The following is a 15,316-nucleotide window of genomic DNA, read 5'->3' on the forward strand; positions in this document are numbered from 1 at the left end:
GAAATATATTGTCGAATTTTGGTGGAATTAATAGAAATCGACTAAATTATTTCATAATCACAATATTTTCAACAAAACACAGGTTTCATGGAGAATTCGCAAGAAAAATGACTTCCTTCCAAATAAAACGTAAATATTTTCGTTATAAAATATATGATTTACAAACATTTCAGCATATTTGAACGTTCAGAATTACATGCGTATGACATCTGGCAACAATGTACGTATAATTTCAGGGACTACTTCCAGAGACCCATTCACAATGAAAATTAAACATAAACGTAACATAAACACAGAAGTTTGCGCCCAGGCTACCAAATGGGATCATTCACAATGATTCACATAAGCATTGACATAAACATTACCGTAAGACGTTAACATGAAAGTTTGCAAATTACAAACTTTCATGATTATGCTTACGTGATTTGCAAACAGAACACAATCGTGGAGCGCTGAAGTATACGACAGAATATGAGGAAATGGCGTCGTTGTTATGTTTCCGTGGTTACCAAGTATGTTTGCGGTTATGTTTATGTTCCCATCGTGAATGATGGTATGACTTCTTGATTTTACCGTAACGTTTATATTCTTAAGTTAACGCTTACGTTATGTTTAATTTTCATTGTGAATGAGCCTAAAGGTCATTTCTGTTTCCGGCAACAACTGTCTTCATGAGATCAAGAAGGCAGTGTCGTCACACCTTCACAGTCGAATGAAATTGAATGAAGAATTTAATTAATGATGCACGCAATTTTATGTTAGTTTGAAAGTTTGTTTCCATAATAATTATCATTATTTTTTAAAATGTTATTTTATTATAAGTTTCTTTAGGGTGTGAAATAAGCACGAAATTGCTTGTTTTCTTTTTTACGAAATATTCACCGAAATTAAACAATTTTAATTACCGAAATCGGGGTAAAATAATTACCATAAAATTACACCTACACATTACATATGATCATCATCATCATCGTCATCATGATCACAGACAGTATGCTTTAGTCTTAGAAGACTCTGCAGTCTCCAAGGTTTTTATAATAGGTCCTTCTATCTTTTATGGACGAATCCGTCTCATTTTGCTGCAGCTCTGTCTTTGTACAGTTCTTTGGGGGATGTGACATTGTCACCCTTTCAAAATAGTCGGTAAACATCAGTATTTTCCAACAGGCTGTTTACGCCTAATCTCTGTCTGACAACGTCATTACGTATTCTGTCGGTTCTTTTATGTTTAAAATAGGTCTTAAGAACTTCATTTCCGCCGTCTGTATTCTTTGTCATTTGTTCTTTTGTTGTTTGTCAGGCTTCAAAATTCCACCACATAAAGAACTGTGGAGATACGGAACGAAAACATTCTGCGGACGCTACACACCAATACAGTGACGTCAGCTTCCATGTATTGATTACAGGCAAATTAATTTGTGTAATACATACTGTATGTAAATACATCAAGGTGATGGTGTGCAGTATGCATGATATGAACGGTGCTCCCTTGGGAAGCAGGTAGGTAGAGCTTCCGTATTTTCATTATCTCGTCATTTAGAGATGAGTGATCAGCTAGAAGTTCAAGAGTCCCTAACCCCGGGGAAGAAACTCGGTACTTATTTCATAGCAGACTGACCGCCTTTCAAGTCTTTCATAATAATAATAATAATAATAATAATAATAATAATAATCATCATCACTATTTATTAATTACGCGTGTATCGCCTTTAATCCCCCCTCTCTCTCCCCCCCACTCACTCTCTCTCTCTCTCTCTCTCTCTCTCTCTCACGGACGAGGGACACAAAGGCTTGCACTACAGCCTGAGGCTTATTGTGGTTATCACTCCTATTCTGTGAATGATTGGGTAGCCGGTAGTCGAACGGCAGCACTCTTGTACAAGTGCAGCACGCCGCACCATGAACTTAACCCGAGTAATGGTATGGATGATGATGATGATGATATGTGAATTAATGATGGCGAAATGAGTCCGAGGTCAACGCCGAAAGTTACCCAGCAATTCTGCTGCAATTGGTTCAGGAAAAACCCCTGAGAATACCCCAACCAGGTTACTTTTCCCAAACAAGATTTGAACCCGGGCCCGTTCGTTTCACGACCAGACGCGCTAACCGTTACTCCACAGCGGTGGACTTCACACGTCTTAATTCGTTAATAATAATTGGTTTATAAAACTAACGCAATTGTGGTAATAAAATAATATTAAAACGTAATTTAATTCAATTACAGCTAATTATAAATTAATTCAGAATTTAATAATGTTCATAGTAGTGTGAGAATTTCTGGGGAGTTAGCAAAGCATAATAGATACACGAAAATAGTGAAACCACAGTCTAGTATATAGTCACGAAGCTCAATATGTAATAAATATGCATCCATAGATACTTGCTAACCACTAGGATCGCTACTACCGCCTTATTACAGCCAATGTGAAATAGTACCTGCACAGGCTATTGTTCCTAGCAACCTCATCAACTCAAGCTTCGTGACTGTATATACTAGACTGTGGTGAAACTGCAGTTTATTCCATAGCCTTCCTTATTACTCATGGATGCTGTCATTGTTACAATCGATATATAAGGCCAGTTACGTTTCATATTGTATTAACAAAAAAATGTATTAATTTTATTACAAATGCCTACTGATACGGAACTGAAAACAGAACCTAAATAAAATATTTAACTACCAATACACATCTCCTTTGCAAGGAATAAAAACTCGTTAGAAAATTCTGGTCATTATCGCTATTTATAATGTTTTCTAAGCGAAATCCTCGTAATATGATATTTCAAATCGATAGCGACTTCGACTCGGCATTTCTTTTGCAACCCAGTGTACGTATATGAGTTTTTTTATTGATATTTATACAGCTACTGTATTGCACGGTGCAGAGCCCGAAAAGACTTTGCCATCTAAAAATGTTCTTCTAGATTCATCTAGCACGCTCTTATCGATTATTTGAAATACTTTTCATTATGATTGAATATACAGGCCAATTCATGTTATTTGAAAGCTCCCGCAGTATTGCTGTAAATGCAAAACGGCAGTGCTTACATGTTATTTAAATTTGCCTCCTTTGAAATTGTTCCCTGAACCATCACATATCGTTTGTAGCGAACTTTTAGCTTTTGAAAACATTCCTCCAAGTTATCTCTCTTCAGTGTTTTCAGAACTATCGCCAAATAATATTTGTTACTGTTTCTATAGAATTAAATCGTTTTTCTTCCCAAGTAATTTAAGTTTGAGAAACAGATAAAACATAAAACTCTCCTGAGTACAAATCAGAAGAAAGAGCGAGGGCACAGTGCCATGGCGAATTTCATGATTCAGGCTAAAAGGTGTTGTGCCACTTGTAACGGCAATTCCTTTTCAACTTAACCTTAATCGTGCCAAAAACTTTTCTAATAGTACTAGCCGTACCCGTGCGCTCCGCTGCACCCGTTAGAAATAAATATAAAGTAATTACATAATTAAAATAGGACGTTTGATCCAGGGAACATTCGTGTTTGATAGAAGGATAAATCGTTTAATATGTTACTTAATTTAAATTGTATTTAAGAAAATTAAAATGCGATCAATTTGATCGAAATACCACTCATTTAGTGCAATGACAAATGTTTCTTAATTGTTATTACATGCAACCGTAGTTTAATGAAGATTGACATATATTTTAGTTTTAATGTGTATACTTTATTTTACTTGCTATATGTTTCCATTGAATTATGGTAATAACTTAATTTTAACCCTTGTTTTCTACGTCTTCAGTAAATGGCGCTTGGCCCACTATGGTTCTGAACCCTTCAAATAACTTAAATAGTGATACAGCATATATAGTGATATGTAATTATATTTCTTTCTTTCGAAAATGTCAGAATTCACGATCTCCTATGTACCACTGCCATGGAATGAATAAATGTGTTTTTCCTTTCTACTCAAAAATTTTATATTTTGCACATAGGAGTTATTGCATGAACAACAACGCTATAATCTGAGGCAGTCGGCGGTGAAAATGTATTGTATTGTAATTTTAAAAATCTTGTATATCCTTAAATATCAGTCCTATCAAAATTTTGCATAGAATAAAACTTATCGGAAATTATTTTTAAAGAAACTTTTGTTATGTAACATATTTCACAAAAATCAATAATAAGCGAGATATTTCGATTTATTTAATTTAGGCCCCTTTATAACCCCCCTTTTAAATAACGTATTTTGAATGCCATACAGCCTAAAATCTAAGTTACAACGAACTTAATTTATATTCCAATTTTCATCGCAATCCGTTCAGCCATTATCGCGTGAAAAGGTAACAAACATCCAGACAGACAGACAGACATACAAACAAAAATTTCAAAAAAGCGATTTTCGGTTTCAGGATGGTTAATTATACATGTTAACACCAATTATTTTTTTAAAAATCGAAAATTACCAGACAAATTTTGGCTACAGATTTATTATTAGTATAGATTGGTTTATTATTTAGGCTAACTCCTTGAAGCATGTACGTGATGACTGACGACGAAGAAAACCAAAAACATAGTCTTCATAGTGGACAGATTTTACTTTGCTTTTTTCGATTGTGATGAACCCCGTACCCTTCTATTCTCAAGGTTGAATAAACCTACTACCAGTTAACACATTAAATTAAAATTTTGTTCACTTTCTGCCCACTCTACCAAGCAAATATGTTTTCGTCAGGCTGTTCGCGTATTGAACAAGTTTTATGGATTCACGTCGGACATGTAGAATTTCGATTAACATTATTTTCTGTACAGAAGATTCATATCACACTCTGGCTACATCACCGCCAGTGTTTGAAATCGAAGGTCGCCCGGAACGATGGCCGTTTTCGACGGATCCTCCATCCTCTTTAAATCTCTCACAGCAGATAAAAACAATGGTTTTTCCGCATGTGTGTTCATCCCCAAAGGCCTTTTTGAAAGATCAAACGTCTCTGTAAAAACTTTTCAGTTTTCACGCAAATTAGATACAAACACTTCACACTGCTTTCATACCCATTTTTTACTTACAAAAAATACGCCGAATCATAACACTCTATCACAAAACCAGTTGGGATTTTGCCCTGAAGAGTTATCGGGAAAGTTCCTTTGGCGTTATGTTTGTGAAAAGAACAAGCCTACATTTCTCCTAGCTTTAGATTATTTCCATCCAAGTTCAGTTAGCAGTGGCGGATCCACTTCGCCACTGGAAGAACAATACTGCTTGTATACATCTGAAGTCAGAATAGTGTAATATGTTACTAGTCAGCGATGTATGCAATGGAGGGGGAAACGAACTGGCCACCCTATCCCATTATCCCCTGGATAGGTTGCTTCATGAGTGATGCTTTATTGGTGTCACTTATGAGCAGGCTTCGAAACTTGGGACTCTATATAATAAGTTTACTGTGCATGTACTATAGGTTGTTGACTCGCTGCAGGTAGTGAAAGGTAGAGATGTGTTGAGATAACAACGTTGCTATTTAGAGTAGAGTACGGTAGTATGGGGAAACACACATGTACATTCATAAAGTAAATATACATTACACAATGACAATGTCAAAAGAATGTGAAAAGCATTTATTCTCCTGTCTTTAATAGGTATTTGTGTTTAATTATACACAGTGTTAATGGTGGAAATAAGCATGTAGCAGTTTTAATTTCTTCATTTATCCTATTGGTCGTCTTTAGGAAGTGCAGTTACAGTACCGAATTGCAATGTACTACAAGATACATTCTCAGTGTCTCAAACGTAAATCTTTTTCGGTTATCTGCCAAACACAGCTTGTACTGTGGAAAGCTGCGCTATACGTCACATGACGTGATAGGAGCAAAACGAAGGAACCCAACATCATTGCAGTCTCTAAGAGACAGTCCTTTATTCTCGGGTGACTCTATGTCCACTAATTTGCTGTTTACATTACACAATGTTCCATATCCATTATTTTTACATAAAATTGATTTCCACTTGTTTCACACGTTCAGTAACCGGTGTACTTGGTGTCTCATTAATTCTCTGTGTCATTTCCTCAACTAATTTGAGGGCTTCCGGCATCTCTTGCTCTGACTTTTCTAACCATATAATAGTTTCAGACACAGTTTGAAATGGGGTTGTATAAAAACTAAATTATTCATCAGAACCTTCAAATCCAGAGCGTTTTTCTTTGCGTGTTTGTTGTAATTCATTCTACAGTACCCCCACCCACTGTACGCTTTACCACTATACTCAGTACGCCGTTATGCGGATTTCCCACTGAACTGCTCTATTGGGTCCGAAGTCTCGAAGCCTACATATGAGGTTCCAACCATCTTCAGACAGCTGACAAACAACAGATATAGCCTACATATTTTCCTGTAATCTGACATACTTGTTCAACGTTGAACGTATTTTCCTGTCCCGTTCGTTTGTTGTCCACATCTCGTGTTCATGATTAGAAGTTGTTACAAGCGATAGGCCTACATTATAGGCTGGTTCACAATAAACCGAGAACGAGAACGAGAATTAAAACGAGAAGCAGAGGACGTGAATATGAAAATTTTTGATTCACAATAAACCGAGAACGTAGACGACTATGCATATCGATATGCATGTCAATAACGATATGTAAAGTCGATATTACGCATTCTGATGTTATTTGTGTATAATTGACCAATGGCGTTCTGTCATGAGTACAAGGAAGCCTACATAAACACAGGTTAACCAACTTCGAAATTTCAACTGAAACATTTCATTAGGTACGGTACTATAAATATGCCCATGCATCTTTATTATCACAACCTATTTTAAGTCTACCATAACGTAAAATAATTAGAGAAGAAACATTTGTAATAGAACAAAAATGAACACAACAGTAATTATTGAATTGAAGCATGAATATGTAATGTGTAATACAACCAATACAGTAATAAAATATGATTCACTTACGATCGGTGTTCAAAGATGCAGCTATTGAAAGCCACGTATTCTCCTTCATTTTCTCATCTTTATACGAGGCGCGCCGCTTATGTAAACGTGAGGATTTTCCTCAACACTCAATATTAGAATCTCATCAAATAAAACTTGCTCCATGATGCACAGCACAGAACAAAATAATGCATAGGTTATGTCACGGTCTTCTTGCTACAAAATATACGACAAAATAGCTTTTAGATGGCAATAGAATGAATCTAGTGGGCTGTGACCGGAAACATGAACGCCAAAGTTGAAACTTGGCCAACTCTCCGTTCCCGATCTCGGGCTCCGGCAAGCTTTTCGTTAATTGTGAATGCTCACATTTAAGTGTACACATTTTAACAATTTTCCCGTTTTCGTTCCGATTCTCGTTTCCGGTTTATTGTGAACCAGCCTTATCTTACAAGTTGTTCTGAAAGGATCTAATGTGCAGCCAGCTGATCCACCATATGTGCCACACCAACTTAGTAATTAGGGAACTTACCTCCGGGGTCTGGCGGAGGACTAAACCCAGAAGTGATGTCACTGTTCATCGCGGTTACACCCCGCGTGTGGAAGTTCGCTCATTGCCGCACTCACAGCCGCCGAGGCGCCAACTAGGGTGAGGGGACCGCATCGTCTGCAGACTCAAGCACTGCGTTGTAGTGCCGTCACTGCAAACAGAATAACAAGGGTCACCGCTTGTACGCAAAACATACAATCATAAGGTAGGTGTCCCTGATATGGCCATGCTAAAGTTTGAGAATTTTTCTAGCCGCCATTTTGAAAAAAAAAATGTAAACCACTTTTTTCTTATTCGTTCTTAGTCTAATGGACTTTCTGAAAACAATTTCCTTTCCCCATAAAAATAGCTTTAATTGTCCAAAAAGTCCCAAATTCCAAAAGTCTACCTAGTGGCCATATCAGGAACATGTGCACATGATATGGCCACCCTTGTTCCATGTTCTACAAATCGTGATTGGTTTCAGTTTGATAGCGCAGTTGTGTTAAAATTAAATAATTTTGGTGTAAAATGAATAAAAATGACACTTAATAATCTTTTTTATAATTAAAAAGTGTAGTCAAAACAGATTTTTCCTTAAAAAATTATGTTGCTTTTCTTAAAATACAAATTTTTGCGTAATCCCAGCTATAAGGTATGTAAATTTGTCAGGTGAAAAAATAAAAGTGAAATGAACTTGATATGGCCATGGTGCATTTGATATGGCCATATCGGGAGCAGGTAAGCATTCACGAAAATCGTTTGATTATGAACAACTCGTAAAAGATACGCCATCAACTACAACACCAATCAACAGAACATTAAAAACTGAATGGAGTACGATAGTTTTCATGAAACAAGTCTTTGAAAAACATGCATAAAACAAAGGAAACTTATCAGAGAAAAATAAGAAGAGGTCACATGAAAACCGCAAAACAGACAACTGACGCCATATTGCTCAACCTGACAGGATGGAAAACGATCAAGTGACATACTAGGATGCCCTTTCACTGGATGCTGCTGCAATTTAGCGGAATTTTTTGGTTAACTAACTCACAATAGGGGGGTGGCCATATCAGGAACATGGCCATAACAGGAGCACCCACTTTATTTACATTGGATGAATAAAGAAATAAACTCCATATTACCGACTGGGAGTTTAATCTATAATAATATCCACACCAATAACCTAAGTAATTAAGGGCCAAACGGATTCGTTAAATGGATATAACCCTGGTCACACATGTATATCAGAATAGCCATTTCCATATTATAAAATGGCAACATATAAACGAGAACAACTACTAGGATCTCTAATGTCGAAAATTATTTTTTTTGTAACAACCGCTAGATGGAAGTACTGCTGCAAGCTCTTACTCCATGCAATTCCATCAGGGTTATAACATGACTTATTTTGCAGTCGCTAGATGGCAGCATAGTGAAATTGATAAAAGTTTATTTTGAAAGTGCATTAGACTGATAAATCCGTTATATGTGATCAGAGATAAAATGAAGCAGATTGCGAATTGATCCGTGCACAGTGAAAAAAAAATAATACACATTTAGTTTTGCGTTTCAATTTTTTTTTTTTTTTTTTTTTTTTTTTGAGATTTAAAAGATTTTTTATTGCAAGCAAAAATTAAATACAATAACATATATTTTACAATATTATTTTAATACTCATATGAACATTCTTCAAAATTCGAAATTGCTTACCAATCTCATAGTAAAATAGCCTACATATTACAATTTATTGTATAAATACAATGTAACTGGGTCACACCCGAAAAGCAATTGCATAAGAAAAAAACAGACAATTTTTGTCTTCGCTTTGTTTCGTCAGAAAATAGCATCAGTAAGTTTTTAACATCGGAAAATATCATTAGAACATACTGCATTTCTTTAAGGATAAACAGACGCGTAATTGTGAAAAAAAATGAATTTTTTTTATTGCTTTAATAAATAGTACATACTTTTCTGTATTAAATACTGAAATATTCTGCTTGTCTGAAGGACCTAAGTGGTCTTTAAAAATGTAAATAACACAGCTCGCAGCAATGTGCAACAGCCTCATTTCAGTAGTCATTTTGGAGTTTGTGTTATGGAAATTTTCTTGGAATTTAGACAGGCAAACTATCTGACCGGTGCCTGGAAGGCAGTGACTTACTACTTCCTTGGATATGGAAAACAAACTATTTCATACCTAATATTTAAAAATATATATAATATAAAGCCTAAATAAAATATTTGGTTGCAAGTAAATGTTACCTTAGGTATTAGTAACAGATACGTCCGAAGTTTTAGGTTTATTTAACAAATTTTTAGAAAAAAGTACATCATTTAAAAATTTTTTAAATGAAAAATGTGAAAAATTCTGAAAAAAAAGGTAAAGAAAACCCTGTTTTAAATTAATATTTCAAATTTCAAGGTTCTAGGTAAAAAATGTGAAACTTATAGTCAATTCAGTAACACAATGTTCTTTCTCATCCGTCCCCCTTAAATAATGTGTATAAACACTACCTGTGGTGTTGGATATTCTGCTCTGTAACAATTTAATTCACTGAAAGGTGCAAAACATCTTCTCCAAATCGCTAATACCCGTGATGTGATCTTCGTTTTCATATGACAATATCTGTACGGAGTTTCTGAAACTACTTCACAAAATTTCCTGTCATTTTCACAAATTACTGTAAGTAATTCCTGAGATTTTTCGAAACTATTTTTTATTATTTCTTCGGTATGTTTCTAAAAAAGCTCAAAATACTCAACACTAGGGAGCATCTACAACGACGTAATACAGATATAGTTCTGCGTAAATGGGTTTACTGCTGCCGATAAGGTGCGCATGATATTACTGATACTCCGCTGAAAATGTACTCGTATGAATGTACGGAATTCCTCAAGGATCAATATTAGGTCCCCTACTTTTTCTAGTGTTTATAAATGATCTTTCCCCCCTAATAAAAGATGTAGGTCATCCTATATTATTTGCAGATGACACAAGTATAGTAATTACAGCCAATAACTCCAACACATTCCAATCTTCAACAGAGGAAATTCTCTTCAAAATATGTGACTGGTTCTCAGTCAATAAATTGGTATTAAATTGTAACAAAACTAACATAATTCAATTTAAATCCTGTCCAAATTCAACCTCTCAAATTTCTAGCGCAATAATTAATAATAGATCCCTATTAGAAACAACAACAACCCAATTTCTTGGCTTAAAAATCGATAATGTGTTAAATTGGAAAAATCATATTAAAGAAATTACCCCCAAACTAAATTCAGCTTGTTTGCTATTAGATCTATGCAAAAGATAGTAATTATCAATACCTTAAAAACAATATACTTTGCATACTTCCACTTGGTAATGAGTTTTGGAATAATATTCTGGGGAAATTCCACAGATAGTAACAATATATTTCTATTACAAAAAAGAGTAATTAGAATAATAGTCGGTGACAAATCTAGAGAATCGTGTAGGACTATTTTAAAAAAATAATGCCCATGGCTTGTCAGTATATCTTTTCATTAATACTCTTCCTCGTATGTAATCGTGAAAACTTTGTAACTAATTCAACAGTTCATAGCATAAATACACGTCAAAAATGACTTTCATACTCCATCAGCAAGTCTATCGTGCTATCAAAAAGGAGTGCGTTACATGTCAGTAAAATTTTTAATAGCCTCCCTATCGATATAAAAAATGAAACTCAAACATAAGATTATTTAGGACCAAATTAAAGAAGTACCTAATTTCTCACGCCTTCTATTCTGTAGGTGAATTCATGACATTCAATAACGCTTCATGAAATTGATACTAAAACTATGTGTTGTACTAGTAGACTATATTGTAAATCTCGTCTGTATATATTTCATCTAGACTGTGACTATAAATTAAGATTTTATAATATTATTAAGTTTTTTGACTTGTTCCATATTCTAGCTGTAAGCAATGTATGAATACCATGGAATGTTAATAAATACAATACAATACAATACGGGGTAAATGCTTGCTGTTCGAAAGATGACCTCGAAGTATGTAATCATATGAATCCTAGTATACAAAATTGACGGTAGCTTTTAGGTCGGAGCACAAGGTGTGCATTGTAGTATACTAACCATGGCTAGCCTAACGCTGCCAAGTTCTCAGAATGCCATTGGCAGTCGCGACATTTAGTTCAAGGCAAATAAGAACTTCTAAGACTGAGAGATACCCACGTGCACCATCTCAAAGCACTGTAAAACATGGAAGAGGGCAATAATGCACCACTAAAGGCCGCTTTCTAGAACATTGGATAACTTTTTACCATGAAAATTACTACAAAATCGTTCCTATAAACTCAAGATAACTTTATTCTGCGGTAAATCATTGGATAAATATTATCCAGTCATAGATGGATGGATGTTCAACACGGCTGATATCCAAGGTTCCGTATTGATTTTGTTTCTTTTTTTTTCCGCGTATTTTCTTAGATTTTCTGATGAAGTTGTACAAATAGTTGAAAGAATAATTTTGAAGCCAAGAATATTTAGAGAAAGATGAGATATGTAATTACTTCATTTTATGATTTAATTGCACGTTTCTGGTTAATTATATAGTCCTAATATACTTGTTATATGTTTTTTCATACGTATCATGTTCAAAAGTGGAGTTTTTTTTAGTATATTGTTTGTCAAAAACCACAGTCCTCAACGTTATAGGAAGAATTGAACCTAATATTGCCCTAAAATGTAGAAGATCCATTCCAATTTCCCCCATGTTAAAAACTTCCAAGATTTTATGCCACAAGGAACTTTCAAATATTAACTCGGGACGATTGCAAATTCACAGAGGGAGGACAATATATTTTGGCTATATTTGCACGTCAATTGAATCACAATCACAAAGCACTGTGCATTTTAGTACTATGAAAATGTTGCACATGAAACGTAAAAGTATTAACGCACAACTCTAACCAGAATTGTCCTTCCTCTGTTCGATCCTTGGTCAGACATTGCTAATGTTCACTCTTACCGGTGACATTCAAACAGTCTGTAAAGTAATCAGTTGTTATCAGAGCTAACAAAACATAATTTATTCCCATTTAAAAAAAATAAAGTTGACTCTCATATCTTTAAAATTATTTAATGTGTATCAGATGCCCCTTCGATGTAATTTAGCTTGTAACTGTCGGTTTGTGTAAGATATATGACGTATTTCACACGCTATCAGAGGTGAAAAAGTTATGTGGGCTACTCTATATGCATTTCTATTAAACTGATCTTTATTATTCATTTCTACATTTTTAGCGTAATCTTATTTTATAGTGTGTCTCATATACCAAAAACATTCAATTTTTTTTTTCGGCATTAGTTGAAGTAATAACTAGGAATCCTATTTTATGGTGAATAAAAATCTTAAATTGCGGTATAAAACTTGGTTAACATCGGTGTTATTTCGCACAAGAAACATAAATCCGAAGTTATTTCGCATTAATAAAAAAATTAACAATTTTTTACGACAGAGTGTAAAGTTGTATATTACACACTGCCAAAGAAAATATAATATTCATTGTACAAACTTCATTTAATAAGAAATTAATGCATTACCTCGATCCTTCATAATGTAAATATTACACGTAACACAATTAAGTAAGAAATTTAACATTCATATTTACATTTCAGCCCGTTTTATTCCGAAGTTACAGTAGTAGGTACTAATTGGAGCAAGATACGGCATTCATCTTTTCCTAACCGCTTTGTTGATTATATGGCCGGTTTTAGACGACCATGAAATAGTGATCATGAATGAAACAGGCTCTATTGCATCCATTTATTTATTTATTCATTTATTTATTTAACCTGGTAGAGATAAGGCTATCAGGCCTTCTCTTCCCCTCTACCAGGTCTCTAATTCCATGGATACTTATTTCTTAATGGTTCTGAGTTAGACGTCGTGAAATCGTCCAAATTTAAATATTTATTTAATATAAATGTGTGCTTTCGTGCAAAAAACATTGTATGATACACATTCGTAAAGTTATCTTTATGTCATGAGTGTAAAGTTTGTGAAATGAGGGGAACTGACTTCTCGATCTTGCCTCTTTCGGAATTGCTAGTAACATCTTTCTATTAATCCATATTTGCATGTAGTCCTGCTCAAATTTTAAATTCGTAGCTCTCAGCATATTCAAGTGCTTCAAAATAAATATTTTTGTCCTCATACTCGTAGAATCGGAGGATTTCTCCCTCTTCCAACTCTGTAGGCTTCTTCAATCTGACCATTGAGTACGTTTAGGCCAAATGTCTCATTACACAGATGAGTTATTAGATTGTATGCTTCTATTCCATTCCATAAATTCAGATAATATATGAATGGAACATAATACATTCAACGTATTAGAAGAGCACATATTATGAACTACAAAGAAATTTTTCCAGAAATAATATTACATTACAATTCTAGCTAGAGGACAGCGAAATATCGGAAGCCGTTTGACTTGTCAGTGGTGCGATTCATTCTCTTAGAGCTGGAAATACGTGAACAAGCCTAAACCCATGCAGAGGATAAAGATGATGACATTCATTTATAATTTAATTTTTCGTTAGCCAGATGTGACTCAGACCAATAAGTCTTTATATTGTAACTTTTGCAACAAAGTATTCTTGGTATTGTAAGTTTTACTTCGAATAATACACTTTTACTACATCATACTACTTTTTACCAATAAAACGGTACGAAAGGACGTTTTCAACCAATCATGACTGTTTATCGCTACAATTTTATCACTTCCCTAGCATTTGTTTGTTCTTATCACTTCACTAACATTTGTTTCTTTGTTTGCCAACCTTTAAAATTGCAAATTCTTTACGGTACTATAAAACATGCTTTGCGATCGTCATTTGTTTACCGCATAGACTGAAAATGGCGGCTACGTTCAAACGTTTTAGTGAAGCTAACATTAGTGAAATAGAATTTTATTAAGTCAATTAATATTTTATTGTATTAGAGTACTTTATTTCTTCTAAACTTTATATACTTTCTTCTAATCGTACAATAGTCAATTATATCCCACTCGAGTTTTGATTTTCTCTAGATAAATCAAAGCCTCTAGTGAGATTATTGTTGACTATTACACTTTTACTACGACACACTACTTTTGACCAATAAAATGGTACGAAAGGGCGTCTTTCAACCAATCATGGCTGCTTATCGCACAATTTTATCGCGTCCCTAGCATTTGTTTAATTTTATCGCGTCCCTATCATTTATTCATTTTTATCACTACCCTAGCATTTGTTTCGTTTGCCAACATTTCAAACTGCACTGGTCTGGACGTCAAAAAAGAAAAAAAATTACAAACCACTCCAGTCGATGCACAGCAGTTTCAAATATGACTCGCATTGGCATTCAAGAACAAGAATTAATAAAGATCACTGGCCATAGCTATGCATCTTCCCTGAAACCCTATTTACAAATAAATGAAGAGCACCATTCGGAAATCCAGAATAAGTTGAGGGATACACCATGTACATCAACGAGTTCACTTCTTTTACGCACACGTCCAAAATAACATCAACTGAACCACCAACCACTAAAACATTCAAATTTGAAAATTGTACTTTCAATAATTGTTTCTTTTAAAATTATTCATGTTTATTTTTTATTTCATCATCGTTAATTAAAATGTTTCTTGTTTATTTCATCATCTCTAATTAAAACTTTTCTAACACTCGTTTATAATATTTAGGTTATGTTATAGCTTCTGGTATATGATATTATGGATAGTCACGTATCAGAGATTGTTTAATACTAAGATTTATTGAAAATCATCTGTCAAGTGACGTTGATTACTGGGATCCGGATGATTGAAGTGGATTGCAAATGTTTTAATAAAAAT

At 34.4% G+C, this 15,316-nt stretch overlaps 1 protein-coding gene across 1 annotated transcript in view; it reads right to left on the minus strand.

Annotated features, from left to right (window-relative positions):
- The window catches only part of LOC138708721 (uncharacterized), a 470,957-nt gene that overhangs the window by 438,867 nt on the left and 16,774 nt on the right, over positions 1 to 15,316 (minus strand). Inside the window, exon 2 of the mRNA XM_069838834.1 lies at positions 7,434 to 7,602. Coding sequence (XP_069694935.1) covers positions 7,434 to 7,482 — 49 coding nt within the window. The 5' untranslated portion in view covers positions 7,483 to 7,602. The remainder of the gene's footprint in view (positions 1 to 7,433; positions 7,603 to 15,316) is intronic.

The sequence above is a fragment of the Periplaneta americana genome, chromosome 11 (genome assembly GCF_040183065.1).
Source record: "Periplaneta americana isolate PAMFEO1 chromosome 11, P.americana_PAMFEO1_priV1, whole genome shotgun sequence".
NCBI lineage: Eukaryota > Metazoa > Arthropoda > Insecta > Blattodea > Blattidae > Periplaneta > Periplaneta americana.